Source organism: Brachyistius frenatus, unplaced genomic scaffold, assembly GCF_029030835.1.
Source record: "Brachyistius frenatus isolate BFR_SWC_R1_liver_20210118 unplaced genomic scaffold, ASM2903083v1 Contig_10, whole genome shotgun sequence".
NCBI classification, from domain to species: Eukaryota; Metazoa; Chordata; class Actinopteri; family Embiotocidae; genus Brachyistius; species Brachyistius frenatus.
In genome coordinates this window covers 1,726,649-1,747,440 of record NW_027210609.1, presented here as the reverse complement: position 1 = coordinate 1,747,440, position 20,792 = coordinate 1,726,649, and the positions used below count along the sequence as shown (strand labels likewise).

At 40.3% G+C, this 20,792-nt stretch overlaps 1 protein-coding gene across 1 annotated transcript in view; it reads left to right on the top strand.

Annotated features, from left to right (window-relative positions):
- The window catches only part of skib (v-ski avian sarcoma viral oncogene homolog b), a 34,054-nt gene extending 13,714 nt beyond the window's left edge, over positions 1–20,340 (top strand). The window contains exons 2-7 of the mRNA XM_069690813.1: positions 16,232–16,345; positions 16,589–16,692; positions 16,804–17,042; positions 17,525–17,799; positions 17,898–18,128; positions 18,251–20,340. Coding sequence (XP_069546914.1) covers positions 16,232–16,345; positions 16,589–16,692; positions 16,804–17,042; positions 17,525–17,799; positions 17,898–18,128; positions 18,251–18,472 — 1,185 coding nt within the window. The 3' untranslated portion in view covers positions 18,473–20,340. The remainder of the gene's footprint in view (positions 1–16,231; positions 16,346–16,588; positions 16,693–16,803; positions 17,043–17,524; positions 17,800–17,897; positions 18,129–18,250) is intronic.
- The last annotated feature ends 452 nt before the right edge of the window (positions 20,341–20,792 follow it).

Sequence of the window (20,792 nt, the reverse complement as noted above, 5' to 3'; positions counted from 1 at the left end):
GTATCGTTTCCTCGCCATGGTATAGCACTCAACATGGCTCTGCTCAGTCACAAACTGTTTATGCTCCATTCAAATCATAAAATAGGCAGAAAAGAAAGAAATTTTAGATTAAAAAAGAAAGTGACACAGTAAAGTTCTGAGGTGCTGTTTTCTATTTGCATTAATTAGGCGATTTATTAGCAACGTTCCACACAATGAGGACAAACTTTTGACCTCTTATAGGGGGTTGAGTGATAAAAAAGAAACTGAGCCAAAGTTAAAAAAAAAACTGCTAATTGTCGACACCGGGACTGCAATTAATTAATTAGAGGCTCAATAGAAAATGTATTGCCAACTATTTATCATCAAAGTGCTGCTCAACCTTGTCGAACATGAACAGAAAATGACTAATCCGATTTTTTTTTGATTGTTGGTTGAACAAAACAAGACATTTGATGATTGCAGTTTTATACTAGTCATTAATCAATTAACCAAAAGTCAAATCTACAGATTAGTCAGTGATTTTAATTATTGTTTGTTGCAGTTGTTTCTATGTTACCCTCCGAGGCAGATGCCACAGTGTAATCTAGTATAACAATAGAAGCCATTTATATAGCAGTACCCTCAGTGGTATCACTGTCATTCCTAAATCCTTATTAGATTTATTGAAGTGTCTCCAAAAATTATCATGACAATAATAAGAGTGCCTTTCAACATAGTTTTGGTCATTTATTTGCTCACATTATGTGTCATGTCAGTGTCTGTGATATTAAGAAAGGAAGCGCTGGCCCTTGATTTAGAGGCTGGTAATGAGGGACTCTGCTCTTGCTTTAGTGGTTCCGTCCACTGCAGTGATTCAGGGGATAAAAATGTGGCCTGTGTCTCTTTAAGAGCGCTGGCCTGTCTGCAGAATGCATCAGTCCTGTGGAGCAGACACAGGCCAGCAGGAGGAGGAGGGGGGTGAAGGGAGGAGCGTGGGGCTATGCGGAGGGAGGAATGAGGACAGAAGGGAACAGCCGCAGTCTGGGCTTCCAGCCTCCTGGCTAGACTGCTGAAAGTTATTATTGAGTTCCTGTGTAGGGCCTCCCCTCCCTGTGGTATACTCCTCTGTGTTCACTACAAGGTAGACAGGGAGCAGGCTACGGCAGAGGCAAAGAGAAAAGTTGGCAGGCTCCCATGCCCCTTTGCAATGACCGTACATGCAACAAAAAAAGGATAATTTCATTTGATTCTGTGTTTTTGCAAGGGTGAAAGCTCTGAAAGCCTTGTAAGACTGAGAGCAACCACACATGCTAAAAGCCTTACAGCTGCTCGACAGCAGCTGAAACTGCGGCCTCGATTGCTGTTGTCTTGAGTTACAATTTAGAGGAGATGTCCTGTTTTTATAGGAATGGCCTTAACTAGTCAAGACAAGAAGGTTGACGGCTCACCAATGAGAGAGCAGGGAACTAAATCCTCTCTTGGCATACTAGGCGAAGAGTGTGATTCAAGGACAGGTGGGAGGAATCCTTCAGTGAATTAGAGCGAATTAGAAAATGTGAATTGTTAAATCATGAAGAGGACTGACCAATTCATGAGCAGCTTCTCCAGGGTTATTTGTAGCACGGGTGAGTTTTTGAAGGACTTTTTACTGCAGTACCTCTGGTCTCAGAGATTTTCTGTCTGGGGAAAGACCATGGAGATTACACAGCTACATACATCATGCCCTCCACTCAGGCCTGTGCCTGCCTGCAACACTAATCCCTAGCCGGCATTCCCCTTTAGCCGCTACATTAGGGCCACGAAGTGCCTGCATCCTTCCAGCTCAGCCCACCAAGAGAGAGACAGACTTTTATGTAATGCTCAGTCCGGAGTATTTGTTCTAAACCTGCTGTTGCTTTAAGCAGGGCTGCCGCAGGTTAACAGTACCCAGCTGCTGCCTGTCTTACTGTACTGAACTGGCCATGGCTCGGGTCCACAAAAAGTTTGAACCCATGCAACACCTGAGGCTCGTCAGGAGCCTGCGAGCCTTCTTCCCTGCACATATTTCCTGTAGCATGTCACATATGGGTTCTGATTAATTCCAGCATGTGCCTTCATTCATAGTCAATGCGATCATTCGACCTCTGTTTTAAAGCTGTCCCAGGCAGGGTTTGCTGGGCGAGGGGGGAAAACCCTGGCGCTCAAATGGGTATTTTGTGGAGTTCTGTTTGTTGAGTCAGAGCTTAGTTGGGCTCTACTGTTATGTGGTTGCCATGGAGAAAAACACAGGCTCTTGTGCAATAAAATCATCCAGGAAAAGACATTTCCAAGAATTTTTCAGAGTGAAGAAACAGACGGCAAATTGCAGAATTCATGAGGTGCTGCGGTCCACCACCCACCCCTTTCAGCCCTCCATTTTAGAGTGCTCGTATTCATTTTATGGAAGCTGCAAGGCTCAAGCCCTCTCACCTAATTACTTCTGTAAGCAGATATGTTTTCCTATGAACGGAGGAGGGAAACAAAACTAGTGTTTAAGGATGGAATGTGTGATCTTAGGAGCGGATGTTGTGGGTGTTTTATCCCCTATTTCCCTTACAGACAATTCTTTGAACAAGTGGAAACAAGTGAAATGCTATTTGATCTCTGTCAAATATTACTGTATACACAAACTCACACTGTGAGGCCGTTGCACGTTTGAGCCAGACTGTTACTATGCCAGGAAGAACAGAACATTTTCAGATGCTGCAATTTCTGATGTTGTTTTGGCATTTAATTGGTTGAACATTTATAAAACCAACTGGCTTTCTTGTGTTATTGTTGTTGTTGTATTTTTCCTGGATCTGTAATTCTCTTCAGTTACGTCAAGCTTCGTTATTGCTCTTTATTGTGAGTTCTTTTCTTCTCACCATTTCCTGTCTGAATGGGACCATTAGCACATTTCAAACACTGCAGCTTTTTTGGTTGTTCTTTCATACCTAATATGTTGTAGTGCAGTATTTAAAGATAGGATCTTAGGCTTTTAAGCTGCAGGCTGAATTAGAAGTTCAAAGCCAATTAAACTAAAAGAATGCTTTCAGAAGCCACATAAGGTGTCTTTAGCATTGACTTCTCAAACTTCTCAAATATCTTTGTTTAAATTATCATAGGAACGACAGTGGTGGAGCAGAGATTAGGTTTTCTATCCTAGTGACCAGGAAGGCAGCATTTCAACAGAATGATCAGGATGGTATCTATAAATTTCAGCAGGATTTATTACCTCAGTTCAACCAATTAGCTCCTGAGCAGTTTCTCAGGATATATACTGTGTTGGTGAAATGACATCACATGGGACTCTGAGTGAGCAGTGACCCTAATTTCACCTCGCCCTCTCACAGCTTTTATGGCCTCCTCCCCTAAATCCCCCTCTGCCCCCCTCCCTCCCCCCTCCGCCCCGTCCCCTGTCCCCTCACACCTCTTAACCTCTGGTATTCATCCCATTTTCATCTTTCCAAATAAGCCTGCCACCTGCCCTCCTCTCCACTGGCTGCTCAGGGGGCATGTGGTCATGTGGCTCGGGTTACCATGAAGGCACGACAGTGCAAACCGCAGCTCAGCTGACAAGTGAGCTGCCTGAGCATTTTGAAATATACCCAGCCCTCAATGGCTCATTGGTCACATGGTCATTTGTGATTTGTTTATGACTGAAATTAGCTGTGTTTTACTTTGCTGACAATTATTGTTTCTCATATTATTCCATTATTTCACAACAAAGACATTAATGAATTGCTTATTGAAGAAGAAACGTCTGAGTAGTGTAATTGAATGGAGGAGCGGGACGACGGCTGCAGTGAGCAGAAGTCTTTGGGATAGATATACATTTTTGAGAATAGAAGTGGTGAGTCGAAGTGAGCTGGGATTCTTTGGCTCGTTGCTGACCGGGCAGTTTTCATCAAGAAGAGCACAAGGAAGGGAGTAATTAATTATGTTATGATGACCAGGTATGCATTGCCATCAAATGAATTGGTTACCATGTAACATGGAAACCTGGTGTTATAAAACCCAAATTCAGTGTGTGATATTTGGGTCCAGGTGTGCTTGAAGGGAATCCTACTGGGCGTAGACCACAGGTTAATTTTGTTACGATTGTTACCAAAGTGACATGAAAATAGGCAACTGACTAACCGGCAACCCAGTGCCTTTATCAGAAATGATGAGCTGTCACTGAAAAGATTCACCAACAACCCAATGAGAAAGTGGCAACCCGTTGGTGAACACAAACTGTGTGCGCTGATTAAATTAAGGCCAAAGTAGGTGAATGGAGATGCAGAAACAGAAACGGCAGAAGGTTACTTAAGTGTGCCGAGATAAACAAATTAGTAGCTGGCCACCCGGTTCTGGTAATTGCAGTACGTAGCTGAATGAATAACTGTAGTAACTTGCAACTTTGTAATGATAGTTATTACAGGGGATGCAGCGGTTGTTGGAATGATGAGATCAGCTGGATGCATAACTGGCAACCTTATGTCTATAACAGAAGTAGTAGAAGGTTTCTGAACTGAGAAGAGAATGAGTTACTGGCAAGCAGGTGCGGGCAATGTAAACAACATTTGGTTACCAAAATGGAGTGATTAACAAAGCAGGTTAACTGGCAGCCTGTATGCCAATGTAGAATGAGGCAAAAATGGCCCAATAAGTAACTGGAAACCAGTTGTTAGTTATGGGAAAAGGATAGTGGATGCAGTCTGAATCAGTAAAAAAAATCATATGCCTTACTTGGTTGTTGCACAACATGAAACTAGTGGAACGCGAATGAAAGCAGACGCACATGGCAGACAGACGTTATCTCCTTTTATAATCACCCGGGTGGAGAATAAAATAGCAGTTGGCCACCCAAGTACCCATGAATGAGAGATGGTGAAAACGTGGCAACCCATTGCTGTTCATATTAGTTAAGTGAGTAACTCGAGACTAAATGTAAATTTTGTTGTTGTTGTGTTTTGTAAATTGATATTGTCATGACATTGATTTTTTTTCACTCAAAAGGACACTAAATTACTCATTTTACCAAACGATTTGCACTGTGAAGATATTGTAACTCAGCCCATCGCTGTGGGCGCTCTCGATGTTTGTGCTGTGTCACCCAAAATGAGCAAGCCAATATTATTGTTCATCTGTGTTTAATTGTTGTCAGATGACCTTTTTTCTGTTTTTACAGCTAATATTTCATTTCATGAAAACAGTGGCGTGACTGTATACTAACTGCTGAACTAAAATGACTAATAAATCAAGGAAGGTAAAACTTAAAGCTGAACAATCAACAAGTTCTTTAATAATCTTTTATTGTTTTCAAGAAAAACTGTGAAACTTTCTCTACTTCCAACTTTCTCTACTTCCAGCTTCTAGCTTATCTCTGTCTTTGTTTATGACATCATAAACCAAATATCTTTTGGTTTTGGACTGTCAGTTTAAAAATATAATAAATAATATAATATAAGGACTTTGGGCTTTAAGACAGCTCCAACAGCCTTTCTTTCTTTTCTTTTTTTTTTTGTCTTTTCTGTCATTAATCTTGATCTTAAAAAAATATATTTCGAGCTCTATTCTAGTTTAGTGAAACAGTATGAAAAGACAACAAAATGACAGCCAGAAAAATCCCATTTGAGGATCATACATATTAATGTAAATGTAATTCATGTAGAGGACAAATATCTTACAAAAGTTTAAAAATGATAGGGAAAGTCAAATATTACGTGATATATTGAGAGTTATGTATTCAAATAAAATTCTGTCTAAGCTCTCGGGTCAAGTGTCATTAGGGACAAGAGTGATCTGTTTTATCCCATGCAGTGATTAAGTTGGAGGGCTGGCTGTCTCGCTGGCCTGTCAGTCTCGACTGGATGTCTAGACCTGTTAACTAGCAGTCATCATGCAGTTGCTCTACCTCCCCTCAGTCAATCCCCATGGCCTACTCCAATCCTGACTTCTTCAAGGTCTGTGCCCTCTGAGGGAGGCGGAGAGGAGTCGCCCAGTACCAGGTACTGCTAGTGATATAATGGTCTGTGCATTTGGAGCTGTAACTGTTTCGGTTTTCGAGAGGTTATCCAGTGACATTTTAATCGTCTTTCTGCCTTCTTTGCCGTAGCATTAGTATTAATCTGCAGGATTAAAATTCAGGCAGTCAGACCCTGGACTTGCTGTCTTGTTGTGGGGCAGAGGGGGAGCCTGGTAACAGTGAGAGTGCAGTGCACGCGTTCCTGCATACAGGTGGGGATGTGCTTATTATTTACAAACTAGGGTTTACAGTCTGGAGAATTAGACCTCTGATGAGGTGATGGTCTGTTAAAGCATAAAACTTTCTTGGAAGAAATAGAGTTATTTTTTTATCAGTGATAAACCAAAGACATTCACTTGTTTCTTTCATTACTCTGCAGTTACAAACCCACAGATTTTCTACTCTTTGATCACGACAAATACCTATTTTCTTCTTTCTTTATTGAAAGGATTTTTATAGAGACAGTCTACCAATTATGCACATGAAGGTGAGTATACTCACAGTGGAAAGTACTTTTCAGCCTATGAAAACCATGACAGTGACTTCTGTGTCTTTGTCAAGTCTGAGAAAACAACCATAATATGAATTCAGTATTTGGCAGAAACTGGGGGAATGAAGATCAGGATATTTTTTTACAGACAAGGAGAGCAGAAGAATAGTTGCCATTGAATTGTATGGAAAATGCTTTTTTGAGGAACCAGAAGAGGCTATTTGGACCTTGGTTGCTTTGTGCAAAACTAAATTGCTGAAATACCAAGAATTCTTTAATTATTTGGCCGAGATATTTTTTTAGCTGCTCAATCATAAAACTCAGTTTAATTCACTTGCAAAAAAAAACAACCTCTTGTTGAAATAAAAATGCAGCAATACATGAAAATGTTTTTGCAGACAAATATTTACATAGAAAAACATTAATTCAATCCACCCAAAACAGGATTTTTTTTTTTTTGTCACAAAACAGACCTTTTTTTTTTCCATTCCTAGAAATACTATCATGATTTCTGCGTCCAATATTTCAAAAATAATCTCAGCAATTCAAACTGATCTATGTTCATTTAATATTTAAAAATCACCCCATCGTTATTCATTGTTAGAAAGATAGAATACAGTGTCTGTAAGCATTTTAAACAATGTGATTTATGGCCCGAATTATTAAGCGAAGATAAGGTTGTAGATAATTTATAACACAAAGATGCATCACTGGCAGAGAATCAGATGAGGGTCAGTGTAATGCCAAGGGATTAAGCTTGCATGGCAAAGATGCCGTTGGCACCGTTGCACAGCAGAGATCAAGTTCTGTGGAGGCACGCACACGTTTACAGCCACAGATATGCTGTAAAGTTTTCTACAACACTACTGCATGATATTCTGATATTATAGAAAATATGGATTAGTGTGTAATGCAGGAATAATGGTAAAAACAGCTGGGATGCATTAAGAATTTGTTAATTTCAGGTGTTTGAGAGTATTCACATGCCTGTCTGGAAACCATTTTCGTCGTCCCAACAAAGACTTTCCCACAGCTTTCCCTTAATTCAATTCAAGAGCACATAGAGAATCTGAATCACCGCTGTGTATTCCAGCATCTAAAACTGCTAGGTCAAAGCTCTTTCTGTAATCAATGGAAGCTGCAAAGAAAAGAAAAAAGGAGTAACAGCTGCATTTAGATGACTAAATATTCTGTTTGTTTGCTTTAAACTGGAAATAATTACAGTGGCATGTTTTGTACCCAAAGTGTGGTTTGATTTACAAAGCAAATTTCCTCACAGATACTCCTTTCATACATTTGTGATGTTCCTGAAAGTTGTGTGAATGTGTTTGGAGTATGAGTTGTAATATTTGTTTTGTTTTTTTCCATCGTGGGTTTTAAATGATAAGCGCAGGGTCTGTCGTTGCTCTTTCTCTCTTTCTCCGTCTTTCTCGTTAACCTCCATCCCCTCCGGTCTCCTAGTCAGCACTGCAGCTGCTCCTACATTGTATGTGTGCTAAATGTTAATAGAAGCATAAAAGCATTGTGTGTGTGTGGGAGAGGGGGGGGGGTTATGTCCCAGCAAGTGTGCAGGAAAGAGTGAGTGTTTCTCTTCCTTTATTGGTTTGTAAATAAAGCCTTGCATCTTCCTGTCAGATCATGTGGCCTGCTGTTAATTCTCTTGTTCCTAAAGTACAGCAGGGCGGCTCAGACAGCTATCTGTCAGATAACTATACCACAACTCACAACTATACCAAGCATGCTAACGCTAATAAAATATAATCTGCAGTGATATCTGTTTTATGACTTTCAGTCTAGGGTTTCCATGTCTGTTGAAATAACTTATGGTTCTTTTTCACTGTGAGCTCATCCTCTGAGGGAGGGAGTGATTTAGACACCACTGTCAACATACTGTAAGAAAGGCAGGAGGGCATGTCCCGTTGTTATGGTTGCCATGTTTGGACCTGAAATGGAATTCATTTCTCGTCACGCAGCAGTACAGTAATCTTTCTTTTTGTTTGCTCTCACTAGCGAGTTGATCTTTTCCTGCACACACAGGCAATTCACGTCTTTCAGGAACAGGTTTTTTCCTGATGAGGACACAGGAAAGGAAACTTGTCAGCAAAAGATTATAGACAGTTCAGTGTCTCTTAATAGTTTTAATCCGTATTTGGATGTGCTGTATGTTGGCATTGAATGATGTTATACCCACAGTTTATCTTCACAGCAACAAATCTAGATAATTACTTGAGCCCACAAAGCCTTAGCTCTTGATACAAAACAATGACCAGCATTTTCAGAGTCAATGTCTGTATTGACACTAAAAATCAAGAAAATGAAATGTATATTTAGAAATGCTTCAAACAATTGGATTATTATTAGTTGAATATTCTTACTGCGCTGGCAGATATTCTCTTAACTTCTTAACTTAAAGAAAAATATGACTTGGTAAGAAAGGGATTTTATATTTATGTTAAACACATTACCTGTATGTGAAAGGATTCGGTTTTAGCATTGCACAACCAGATTTGCATGAAAATCTGCCACTCCCTTCAGTTCTGAGTGGCTTTTTAGATGCCTTTCAGCTCATTGTTTTGTTATGGTGCCCAACTTTGCCATTTTGAATCCTTTTTTAACACTTCTTACCATTTTGTGGACACAGCATGTATCTGTTGTTCAGCAAAATGCTGTAAGAAAAGACTATACTCTCTCTCTAGAGCATTTAGAAGCTTAAGAGTCAGATAGTTTCCTTAGGAGATGGAGGAGCCCAAAACAGAGCTAAAAGGAGAATACGAATGTCAATGTTTGACTTAAATTTGTCAGGGAACTACAATTCAGTTCCAAATAAATGTTGTATGCAAACTCTTAATGTGACACAAGGCTCATGTTGTGTGTACAGCCTGTTAATGTCTCAAGTGGCCAAAAAACTGCAGTTATTGGTGCCTCAAGAAGTCAAATCAGTTTTATCTTATTGGCTTAACATCACAAATATGCTGCAGATGATTTTATGATCTGTTAGACATATGACACCCTTATGTCCCTTGATTCAGACAAGGTAACACTCACCAGAGGAGGGCATGTTGTATAGAAGTAGCATTATTACATAACGCATAACAATATGAAAGCAAATTTTGAGATTTACCCAAAGGTCTTGTGTAGTATCTCCCAGTCACAGCTCATTTTAATAGTGGTTGACCATTTCACAGCCCTGTTTTAATGCTCTGTTTTTGTGCAGCAAAGCTGTGTCAAGCTATGTGGATCTGATGAGATTTTCCATTCTTTAGGAATTGCACCTTGTCCTGCATCCACCTTAGACCTCATTAAGCCTCAATCCCAAAGACAATTAGGACAATCCAATAAGCTTTACCGTAATGCCGACTTTATGCCAAGCCCTGTGTCTGTCTCTGTACGACCATACTGCCATGGCTCAGTTCAGCTGCATAAACAAAATACCCTCAAACTGGACACAATAGAGTCAGAGTAAATTGATAAATTAAACTAAGATTTAGAGCGGGGAAATGGAAGCTGGTGCTCTATCTGTGTGGAATAAGGATGAGGTTTCAGGGATGAGGTTTCAGGGATATTCTGGGCAGACACCAATAATTTTCCCCCAGCTGTTACGAGGTGACCACAGGGCTTTATATATAAATCAAGCGACCGTCATACAATTTATGCAGTGAGAGTTGAATAGAGAGCTCAAGGCATCCCTGTGAACATCCACACCAAACTAAAGGGATCAGATTACTAAAACTAGTATTCTCTCACTTCCAACTAAGGCTGTTTCCCGAGTGAGCCGTGCCAGTTGGTGTGCCCTTGAGTGAGACAGCGCCCCACTAAGCACATGTCTAACTGGGGATTACATTCAGGGGTTTAGGACGGGAAAGGAGGACGTAATCTGAAACTGTTGCGTCTTGTTGCTGTGCACTTTTCTTAATGCCGTGCAGCGTGCATTGGTATTGTATGACCGTTGCCCGAGGAAGTGGAAACTATTTTTGTCTCACCAGATGAGTGCTTCCCCATGTTTTGTTTGTTGATAATTTCATTAGAGTTTTTTTTAGTGCCAAAACAGATGCAACACATGGCAGTTGAAAGACTTGTTAACATGTCTTGATTACATAAAGAGAAGTCAAGTTATAGTTTAACATTTTGGGAAATACACTCATTCACTTTCTTGCTGATAGATGAAAATATTGATGCCATTCTCGTGTTTTTATGGTTACAGACAGCATTCGTTTAGCTTAGTTTAGCATTAAGACTAGAAACTGAGTGAAATTCCGAGCCAATATGCATATGCCTGAAAGCTCACTTAATAGCATGGTATATCTTGTTTGGACATCGTTCTTAATGCCAATATAAGACTACTAATAACAAACTAAGTATTTTGCAGAAAGAGAGAAAAACACCCAATCAGACAGGTTTTAGAAAAGATGGTGAGCAGTAAAGTTACCAAAACTGTCCATCACATGTTTGCAGACCATCGTTCTTCCATGGCTTTGACCTTCTGTACTTTTCAGACAGATTGTTATTTTTGTTTACCTACAAATAAAGTAGTTTATGTAATCACAAACCTTAGAGGTTATTAGCTTATAATAAAAAGTTATTATAATACTAACAACTTAAATTATTCAAAAATTGCAGTTCAACAGTAATGGTAACATCTTACCACCTGTTAAGCCTGATACCTGGTTAACCCATCCTGTTTAACTCAGTATATCCATCCCACTCCAATGTGCTACCACTTCTCTCTTCGTTCATCCACCTCCCTGCCTTTTACACACCTATTCATGCTCTCTTTCCTCCTCTTACATTCCCCACCATTCCCACTTCCTCTTATGGCATCTCGCCCTGATGGCAACTGGAGTGTGTGTTGAGAAAATAGTCCCAATAAAAACTGTTCACAATGTATTCTGTGAATGCAATTACTGAAGACAATTTTAAATATATCTTTTTAATAATGTGACCAACATAGTCCTTCCATTCCAATTGTATTTGAATGGAGAGATGTCAGACGGGTTAGTGGGAAGATGTGTTTTTTTTTATTTTTGTAATTTGCCTAAACTGAACCTTTAATGTGGTGTGGTATTCGCTGAAGCTCCTCTCAGCTGGCCAAGATCAAGATGGGATTAGACTTTGTTTTTATTTAAAACCTTTTTCAACACCAACCTCCAGTCCTTGTTTTATCACAGAATTACTACATCAGCGTTAAGTAAACACATATTGTTGATTAGCTCCATGTACAAGTAGAAAAAACAGTTCAATCCAAATCATGCTCTTGTTAGGAAGTTATCGACAAATTACCATTCAAACAGGTCAAACGCTGTGCTCTTGGAGCAGATATTGATATGTTTGCAATGTGTTCTGTTTCTGTGATTATCTGCCATTCCAGCATGAAAATCGCTGGAGCTTATCCTTGTATTTACCACGCCATTATGTAGCACTAATTAAAAAATAAAGCATGTCTCCTCTTGCCCATCTGCCATTAAACCCTGTTTAGCCTACAGGTTTGCTTTGAACTGCTCGCTCATTACAGCACCTCAAAGAAATATCATACAATAGCAAGTTGAAAAGGGCAATGCTTGAATGGAGTTTGAAAGGGGAGGCTGTACTTGGCCTTCAAGTATACATTCCTTCAGCTCAGTGCTTCCTCTGTGGTCCCCCTCTCCTGGCCCACCCCCCTCCCACTCAAGACTCAGTTCCCACAGGGGACTTGGCCAAAGCAAACTCCTCAGAGGAAGTCTCCCTCTCTTACTAGTGTGTGTGTGTGTGTGTGTGTGTGAGAGAGAGAGAGAGAGAGAGAGAGAGAGAGAGAGAGAGAGAGAGAGAGAGAGAGAGATGGATGTCTTATCCTGGCTCTGTGGGACCTGCAAGGGAGTAGGATGTGCAGGAGGGTGTTATGACTCCGTGGCCATGCTATGTCTGATGTGGTAGTGAGTTAAGCCCGTGCGGCTGCTCTCCTGTGAGGTCAGTGTCATATTTAGCCAGCAGGTCCCTTGTGGTGTCTGGGAGTGTCTGTTTTCTGGCTCTATTATGTCTAGTGCTCATAGCCTTCCTGGAGCTGCAAACCTCAGAGTAGAAATAGTACCAGACAGGCAGACATCCTTTGTCAGGAAAACAAGTCACATCAGTAATTACAGAGTCTGATTACACAAGGGCAGCAGTTCTTAGTACACCACCGGCCTCCAGTCAGCCAGGTGAGGGGTCAAGTCACCAGTGCTGAGAGCGACACTGTCAGGAGGAGGTCCAGGTTAAAAGAATTAACCTACAGTAGCAAGCAAAACCAAAACAGTAGCCTTTGCCTGTAAGTGTGTGTGTGTGTGTGTGTGTGTGTGTGTGTGTGTGTGTGTGTGTGTGTGTGTGTGTGTGTGTGTGTGTGTGTGTGTGTGTGTGTGTGTGTGTGTGTGTGTGTGTGTGTGTGTGCGCGTGCGTGCATGTGTGTGTGTAATGCGGTGACTGGTTAGACAGGTAGTGACATTTGTAAGACCGTGAGACGTGAGGGGAGTAACCAGACAAACATGTCATGTACACCTCATAAAACTTCAATCCTAAAGTTGTACAGGCAGAATTAAATTAGGGAAATTTGTATAATGAAGTTTTATTTTAGTTATGAATTCCTCTGGAACATTTTATTTTAATCCCCTGCCCTATTTTACATGAATAAGCATTAAACATTGAGTAAATGTTTTATGACACAGTAATGTAGTTGTAAGCATATTTTAAATGTTTATTGATGTGAAATATTTGCCACCAGTTATGAAGACATATTTGTATATTATTACAACTGTTTTTTACAATGTGGTTCTCTGGTTGCTGAATATACTTAGTCTCCATCTGTGGGTGCCATCAGGGGAGAAATTTGTCAAATAAATTTAGTTAGTTTTGTCAAATACATTATTAAATATGTATACGTCTAACTACATTATAGTTTATTTAAATTTCCTAAATGTTTTGAATGCTGTTTATTGGTGACTGATGGTTGAATAGTACAGGTAATTTACAGTTTTCTTCGCACAAGTTTATATGCAACAACTGTTGGCTGAAGTGCTTTACAGAGACAAAATAAAGGTATCATCAAAAAAACACAGAACCTAACAATGAAAACAAAAAACAAGGAATAAAAATCAGTGATTATGATTTTTTTTTTTTTTTTGTACCAGCAAATGTTCTGCATTAAGCAGTGCAACCGCTGTTCAAAAAAAAAAAAAAATCCAGTTTGGTCTTCCCCTCAGTCCTCACCAATTTTACACCAATTTCCAAACTCCCCTTTTAAAAAAAAAAAAAAAAAGACAGAATTGAGAATGTTGAACTCATACAGTTCCAATCTGTTTTAGACATGCTTTACATGGTGTTGTTGAGGTGTTTCAGTCTGGTTTTAAAACCGCTCACAACGTTAAATCTGCACCCATTAAAAGTTTGCAATCATTTTTTATCAGCTTCCACCACAGCCACATTTGATGCATTCAACATCAGTCGCCTTGAGCATTTTGTTGGCATTCAAGGCACTGGTTTATTGGTTGTTTCAGATTTTACTTGCCTGACAGAAGGTTTTCTGTCAGCCTGGTGACTCTGTATCCTCCTCAGCGTCTCCCCCTTGTGGAGTCCCACTGGGTTCTATTCTGGGTTAATCCTGTTTTCTCTTTACATGCTACCCAGGTCCATTCATAGAAACTATCACATCTTGTTCTACTTTTATGCAGATGACACTAACATTTACCTGCCTTTGAAACAGAAAGATACAAACCCTTAAAACCATTGTTGGACTGTCTCGAGGACATCAAAGCTTGGATGGCTTTAAATAAGAATGGTATATGGTGCCTGTGATTCCCTTCATAAGGACCTATGTTCCTTGTAAACAATCGGTGTGTAAAAATGAACAGTGACTTTAAATTAAATCTTAAAATAAAACAAATCCAGCTTTTTCCAACTGAGGCTCATTTCTAAGGTCAAGCCCATTTTATTGTTTAGCGATTTTTTTTTTAAAGGGTTATAAATACATTTATCTCATCCCAACTTCACTACTGTAATGCCCTTTGTGTTGGTATCAGCCAGGCCATCCTCCAATGCTTATGGTTTGTCCAGAATGTTGCAGCTCTTCTTTTAACAGGAACACGTTTTGTCCATGCAACACTCCAAATCTCAACAATTCAGTACATTTTCAGTGATATTAAATGGTGAAAAGCAGAAAACAAAAGCTTTATTAAAGAATTATTAAAAACAAAGAGTGAAATTTGGACTCGTATCAATTACTACTTTTTTAATTATTGAACAATTTCCAATTCGTAAAACCAGTCGAATGACTATTTTTTTTTCAAACCTATATGTAGTAGATACTGCTGTTGCAGACCCAGAATCTGTATTTTAGGTATGCGGTGTCAGACCTGACTTAACACCTCCACCCTTGAGCACACTGTATCAGACACACTCACTCTTACAAATACACCCTCCCACACTCACATATGCGTGTCTACACCCGCACCCACCTCCCCGCACGTCCCGACGCCCACTCATAGCTGTGTGTGCACACACTCACGCAGAGTCTGGCTTCGCTTCGTGTATGAAAATCTGTGAGAAGTGATTCATTACCAGCCTGGCTTCTCGCGAAATGAAGTTTGTCTTCAATTTACATCTTTAGGTGATCAAGCGACAATTAGGGTTTTCACAAATACATGCAACCCTGCAGTGTTTTCCATTGAAGATTTTGAAGGTAGACAGAGTAATCATTTGTCTTGAATAGCACACACAGATGAGGAGATGGGAGTGTTTGCCATTCCTGGAGGCAGGATGTCATAGTAGTGAGTAAGAGAGCGACAGGCAGGTCTGTGCTGGCCTCTGTGCCTGCGTAGGTAAACATGTCCTCTGTCTGACAAGTGCAGACCTGAGGGCTGAGGTGGTTAGCTATCTCATCGTCCTGTCCCACACACAGGTGTTCAGTATATCCAAGAAAAAGCTTGTGGGATTCAGCATTTTGTGGCACACTTAAAAAGGCAGTTGCTTCCCTCCTCAGGTTTTCAAATCTCCCTCAAACAGTGCACGACAGCCCTGAGTTAATGTGCAACTGTTTCAGAAAGCTTCATGTCTATCGTCTGTCAGATCGGAGTGCAATTACTTTAATTTGTCTTCCTCTCTGTCTGCCTCTGTCTCTGTATTGCAATATTTCTGTGGTTCAGGGAGTCGATCTGCTCCACCTGACGGCGCCTCTCCTGCCTGGCAGGGAGCAATGTAGCCCTACTGGCTGCCAGCCAGACCAGCTTGAGTGTCTGCTTAGCTCAAAGCTCTGCTCACACACACACACACACACACACACACACACACACACACACACACACACACACACACACACACACACACACACACACACACACACACACATCTACAAGCTTTTTGCCCAAAGTGTGAACTTCTTCACAGATGCATCTTCTCTTCTTTTTCTCTTCCCTCTGTGTCTTCTTCTCTTCTCTTCTCTTCTCTTCTCTTCTCTTCTCTTCTCTTCTCTTCTCTTCTCTTCTCTTCTCTTCTCTTCTCTTCTCTTCTCTTCTCTTCTCTTCTGTTTGTATAATTTCCTCCCTTTCTGTGACCTTCTGCTCTTTTACTGGAGAACAGAACTATAAAACATCACTTCATGTTCTGACAAATCTGTAAGCTGCTTATGAATAATGCCATTTACAGTCATATAGTAGCATTTTTAGAAGTTGTGGGCTCTTGAAATATCCACTGTACTCCATGATGTAATATCTGCACTTTTATCTCCACGAGGATTGCGATGATTAATCGTCTATTTTCTCCTCTCTCTTCAGTCTCCCAGCCCGATCCCGACCAAGAGGTCCAAATTTGACAAATTGCTGTCTCCATCAGTTGACAAAGACAGGAAACCTGAGTGGTTACAATCACTGTCAAAGTCGGCACACAAGGTTTGTACACTTTGTTTTTATGTTGTCAGTGTGAAACTGGAGTTGACTTTAAGATTAAAGGTCAAAAGTGTGACGTATACGCTGTTTTTCCTTCAATCATTTCATTATCATCTATGTATGACCTCTCATCATTTGGCCTTGTTAAATAAAGAGGGCTTTGAAAGCATAGGTCATGGCTGATTTCATGTTCTAGTGGTAGTTTACTGAGTTTATACAAGCGTGTTGTTTTGTTTGTTGCTCCAGGATCTGAAACAGGTCCAACTGAAACAGAGGCCCTCTGCTTTCCGCCCCTGGTCTCCTAAAACAGCAGAAAAAGAGAAGCCAGCTCCTCAAAATGAGGTGGAGAGGTGAGTTGTCTGAACAAAGCTGGGATAGTTTAGGTTTTAAATGCAGAACACCAGAATATCATCGTTGTTACCAATTAAAGGCTTTAAATGTACTTGTGTTTTTTTCTACAGGTATGGCTCAAAGATTCAGGAGACTTTGGCTGCTCCCAATCTGACACTAGCTCCGCTGGCCCCTGCGGTCCATCCCAAGGACAGCCACACTCCTGGCAGGGGGCCCGCAGCCATTTCCAGGCAGGAGCTGCATAATGGCGACGCACAGCCTACAGCAAAACCGGCCGATTCCAGCACCGCCAACAGAGCCGATGACATCGACACAGATGGAGAGATAGATGTGGATGACTGTGATGATTGTAAGTACCATCCGTCTTTTTACTTTAACAATAATCAGAAAAGCAAACCGAGTAATCCAGCATTACACAATTCAGTGTAAGACACAGATTCTTTAGTTCCAACTTTTATCACACAGTAAGCTTCACTGGAAATGAGCCATGGTAGAGCTGATTCAGAGTGATTAAAGCCCAGCTTCGCCACCTGGTGTCAAATGGAAGAAGTGCAAGAGAAATATTTGTTGCCTGCACATTTTTCTGTCATGTAGCCACAAAAACACGTTTTTCTGACTGGTTAGAATAGAGTTGGTAACTCAGACCACAAAACAGAAAACAAGAACAGAAAATTGTAATTCGTTTTTTGTACTGTATTGTACTGTTTTCTCTTCTCGTCCTACTAATCTTTGTCACAGCCCAACATTACATCCTCATTCGCTGGTGATTAAACACAATCGTATTCTTGTAGCTTCTTTGGCATCTTTATCATGTGAAATCTCTCTCCACAGGTCCAATACCAGCCCCCTCCCTGGCTTCACCTCCCTCAGCCAGCACCAGTGTGTCTCAGACTCTGACTCCTCAGAGCGTTGCTCGGGCTCAGGAGCGGCCTTCCTGGATGCCAGGGACTGTTTGCCCAGAGTTGGACACCATGAGACAGATGCTGTATGCCGGTATGGACAGCAAAGAGGCCCGGGAGAAAGTCCTGCAGGAGATCGTCAGGATGAGAGTGAAGCAGGAGGAGAAGCTGGCAGCTGCTGTGCAAGCTAAACGCAGCCTTCAGCAGGTATCACTTGTAATACTTGTAATACCCAGTGATTAGAAATAAATGGCAGTATTGTTTCATTGAATATTAAACACGTAACAACTTCAATGGTTTTACAGGAGTTGGAGTTTGTGAGGGTAGCCAAGAAAGGCCGTCTTCGTGAGGCAATTGAAGCGAAGCGCAACTTGCGAAAGGAGATTGAACGCCTTCGTGTGGACTGGGAGAAGAAGATGAGGGATGCAGAGGAGTCTTGTGGGCGGCTTAAGAGAGAGTTGGAGAGGGAGAGACAGCTGCGAGTTTGTGACAAAGGCTGTGAAGCTGAACGTCTCCGGGTCAAGTACTCAACTCAGGTAAGATATAAGATGCGACCAGAACCACCAGGGAATAGTGTATTTATCTGTGTTCACTGATCTTCTCCCTTATTTGTGTTTCATTTACACTGACTGCTGTCTGTTTGGGTTGTGTCGCGTAGATCGAAGAGTTGCATGTGCAGCTACAGCAGGCCGAGGCCGATCGCGAGCAGCTGAGGCAGGAACTGCAGCTGGAGAGAGAAGCTCGGCAGAGTCTGGAGACTGTTGTTAAAGACCTGCAAACCCAGCTGGCCCTGCAGGCCAACAGCAGTCCTCCTGGAGACTCCAAGGACGCAGACACAGATGCACACAGACAAACCACACAACCCACCAACGGATCCTAAAGTTGCACATTTAAAACTGGACAGAAAGACTCAATAAAAAAGAGACATGTTCAAGGACTTTGTTACACCTCCTGTTGGGAAAAAGACACTCAGCAAAACACAAAGTCAGTTCTGTAAAGGAAAAATTTGTCATATATAATATGATATGGTATAGATCAATATTACGACAATATGAATTTTATAAAATGAACTGGAAAGTAGCATGATGTCTGAGCATGTTAGAGAGCGTGAAACTAAGAAAGACTTCCTCAGTGATGAACACATCTTTCCAGTGACGTCAGAGCCCTCGGTTTGACACCTGACGCTGTCCAAGGATTTTGTTTTGGTATAAGCTATTCTGAGCTGTGCAAATATAGCTACATAACACTACTTGAATATGAAGGGAAGAAACATGTCGCGCCCGGTGAAACATGAGCTGATGATGAAACTTTTGGTGCCACAAAATATTGGTACACTCAAAGGTGTCATTGCAGACCACTGGAAACAAGACACACACGTTTACCACTATTTACTTTCAATATCGGCTTGCTTTTTATAACTGTGTAGAGGATGTACTTTTTAAGAAATATTGCTTGCGCAGCACTGTTATTCCACCGGCAAGAAACAAAACCATCCATATACAAACATGTAGGCATGTATACCAGCTTATCTACCTTTTGTATTTTATAAACCTGAAGTATTGGAGGTTCTGTAGGCGGCCCTCAGGTCCACCACTGTTTTACGCTTAGATATTTTATGGATGTGTTACTTTTTGTTGTTGTTTTCCAGTAATGTTTTTGCAACCAAACCATGTGGTAAATAGCAGAAATTCTTGCCCACATTACTCTATAAGTTGATAAACACTCCTAAAAGGAAAAAAAAAACCTTGAATAGCTGTCTGTTTATGTTAAAATGCGGTACTTCTGATTTTCTATGGAGTATTGTAAAATAATTTATATTCTACAATAATTTGCTGCCTATTAACGGAAAGCATTCATTTATAGTCACTGGTTTTAGGGCTCTTAAATCAACAATTGCTGTTTATATAAACAACATTTCTACATATATACAAAATATGGATATATATTTTTTTACTTTAAGAAAAGGAATTGCACTTTTTAAAGAAAGAACCTTGCATTGTGCATTGTACTCCCTGTTACATTTTTCAAATCACAAGTTAACATAAACTTTGAATTTGAATACACTTTCCCTCAGTATCCTCTGATGTAAATACAATGATATTGTAAATAAGATATTTGTTGGTATGGTATGTTTGCTTGCTCCAGACTTAAATTGATTTGAATATTATTTTTTGCTCTTACTTGAAACCAAAAAAAGACTATATTTGGATTTACAAAACTGAAGTTTCATTGTTGCTGATCCCTGAGTATCACTACAATCACGGGGCATTTACCAGACCAGATGTACTCGTTGGTTTAAACCATCAGCAGTTGTGCGCTTGACCTATCAGTAGTTTTTGTAGGTTTGACACACCAACAGAGTAATATAATTCCTCCATTGATTAAAAAAAAAAAAGATCTTCTTTTATTTGATTCATTATGTGTTACACCAGACCAAAAACTGAAAAAAGGATTTTAATTCTCTGCACCTGCAGCTCCCTCGTCAGATAGAGTAGAAATGACACCTTCTCATGGTTTAAACCTTAGGTGCTCTCGTATATTTTAGACAAGAAACACTTTTATGTCTTATCATTATACCCTCGCTCAGTATTTGTTGGGTACAGTGTAATAGCAATATCCATTTTGTTAGCTGATGCTGTTGTAGTTTTGGTTTGGAAGTGGGGTTTCAATTGCCTCTTGTTTCAATGTTTTCTTTTTCCTTTGGAAAACTTGTATAATACCCATTAAAATCAAAATCAATCCTACAGAGTTCTGAGAAGCTTTTTGTTTTGTTTTCAACACACTGGATTTGCATGTTTGTGTGTGTATTGATGGATTTTTAGCATCTCTTGGTTGGACAAATTGATCTGTCCTTTGGTTTTTGACCAAATACCAACAACATCAAAGAAACTCCCATCTGCCGCAGATGTGCTTTGTGTTCTGTGTTAATTAGCAAGTGCTAGCATGCTAGACACTAAACTAAGATAGTGCACATGCACTTGCTAAACAGCAGCATACTAGTATTGTTATTATAAGCATTTTTCTGTGCTGATGTCAGCATGTAGCTCAAAGCAACATGCTAAATGTTGAGCCTTACAGAGCTGCTGGCTGTAAATTTGGAATTCTTACATTAAAATATTAAAACACATTAAAAAAAAATAATCTTACATTCAAAACATGCGATTTTGCATTGAAGGCTTGACATTTAATTGGACAAATCA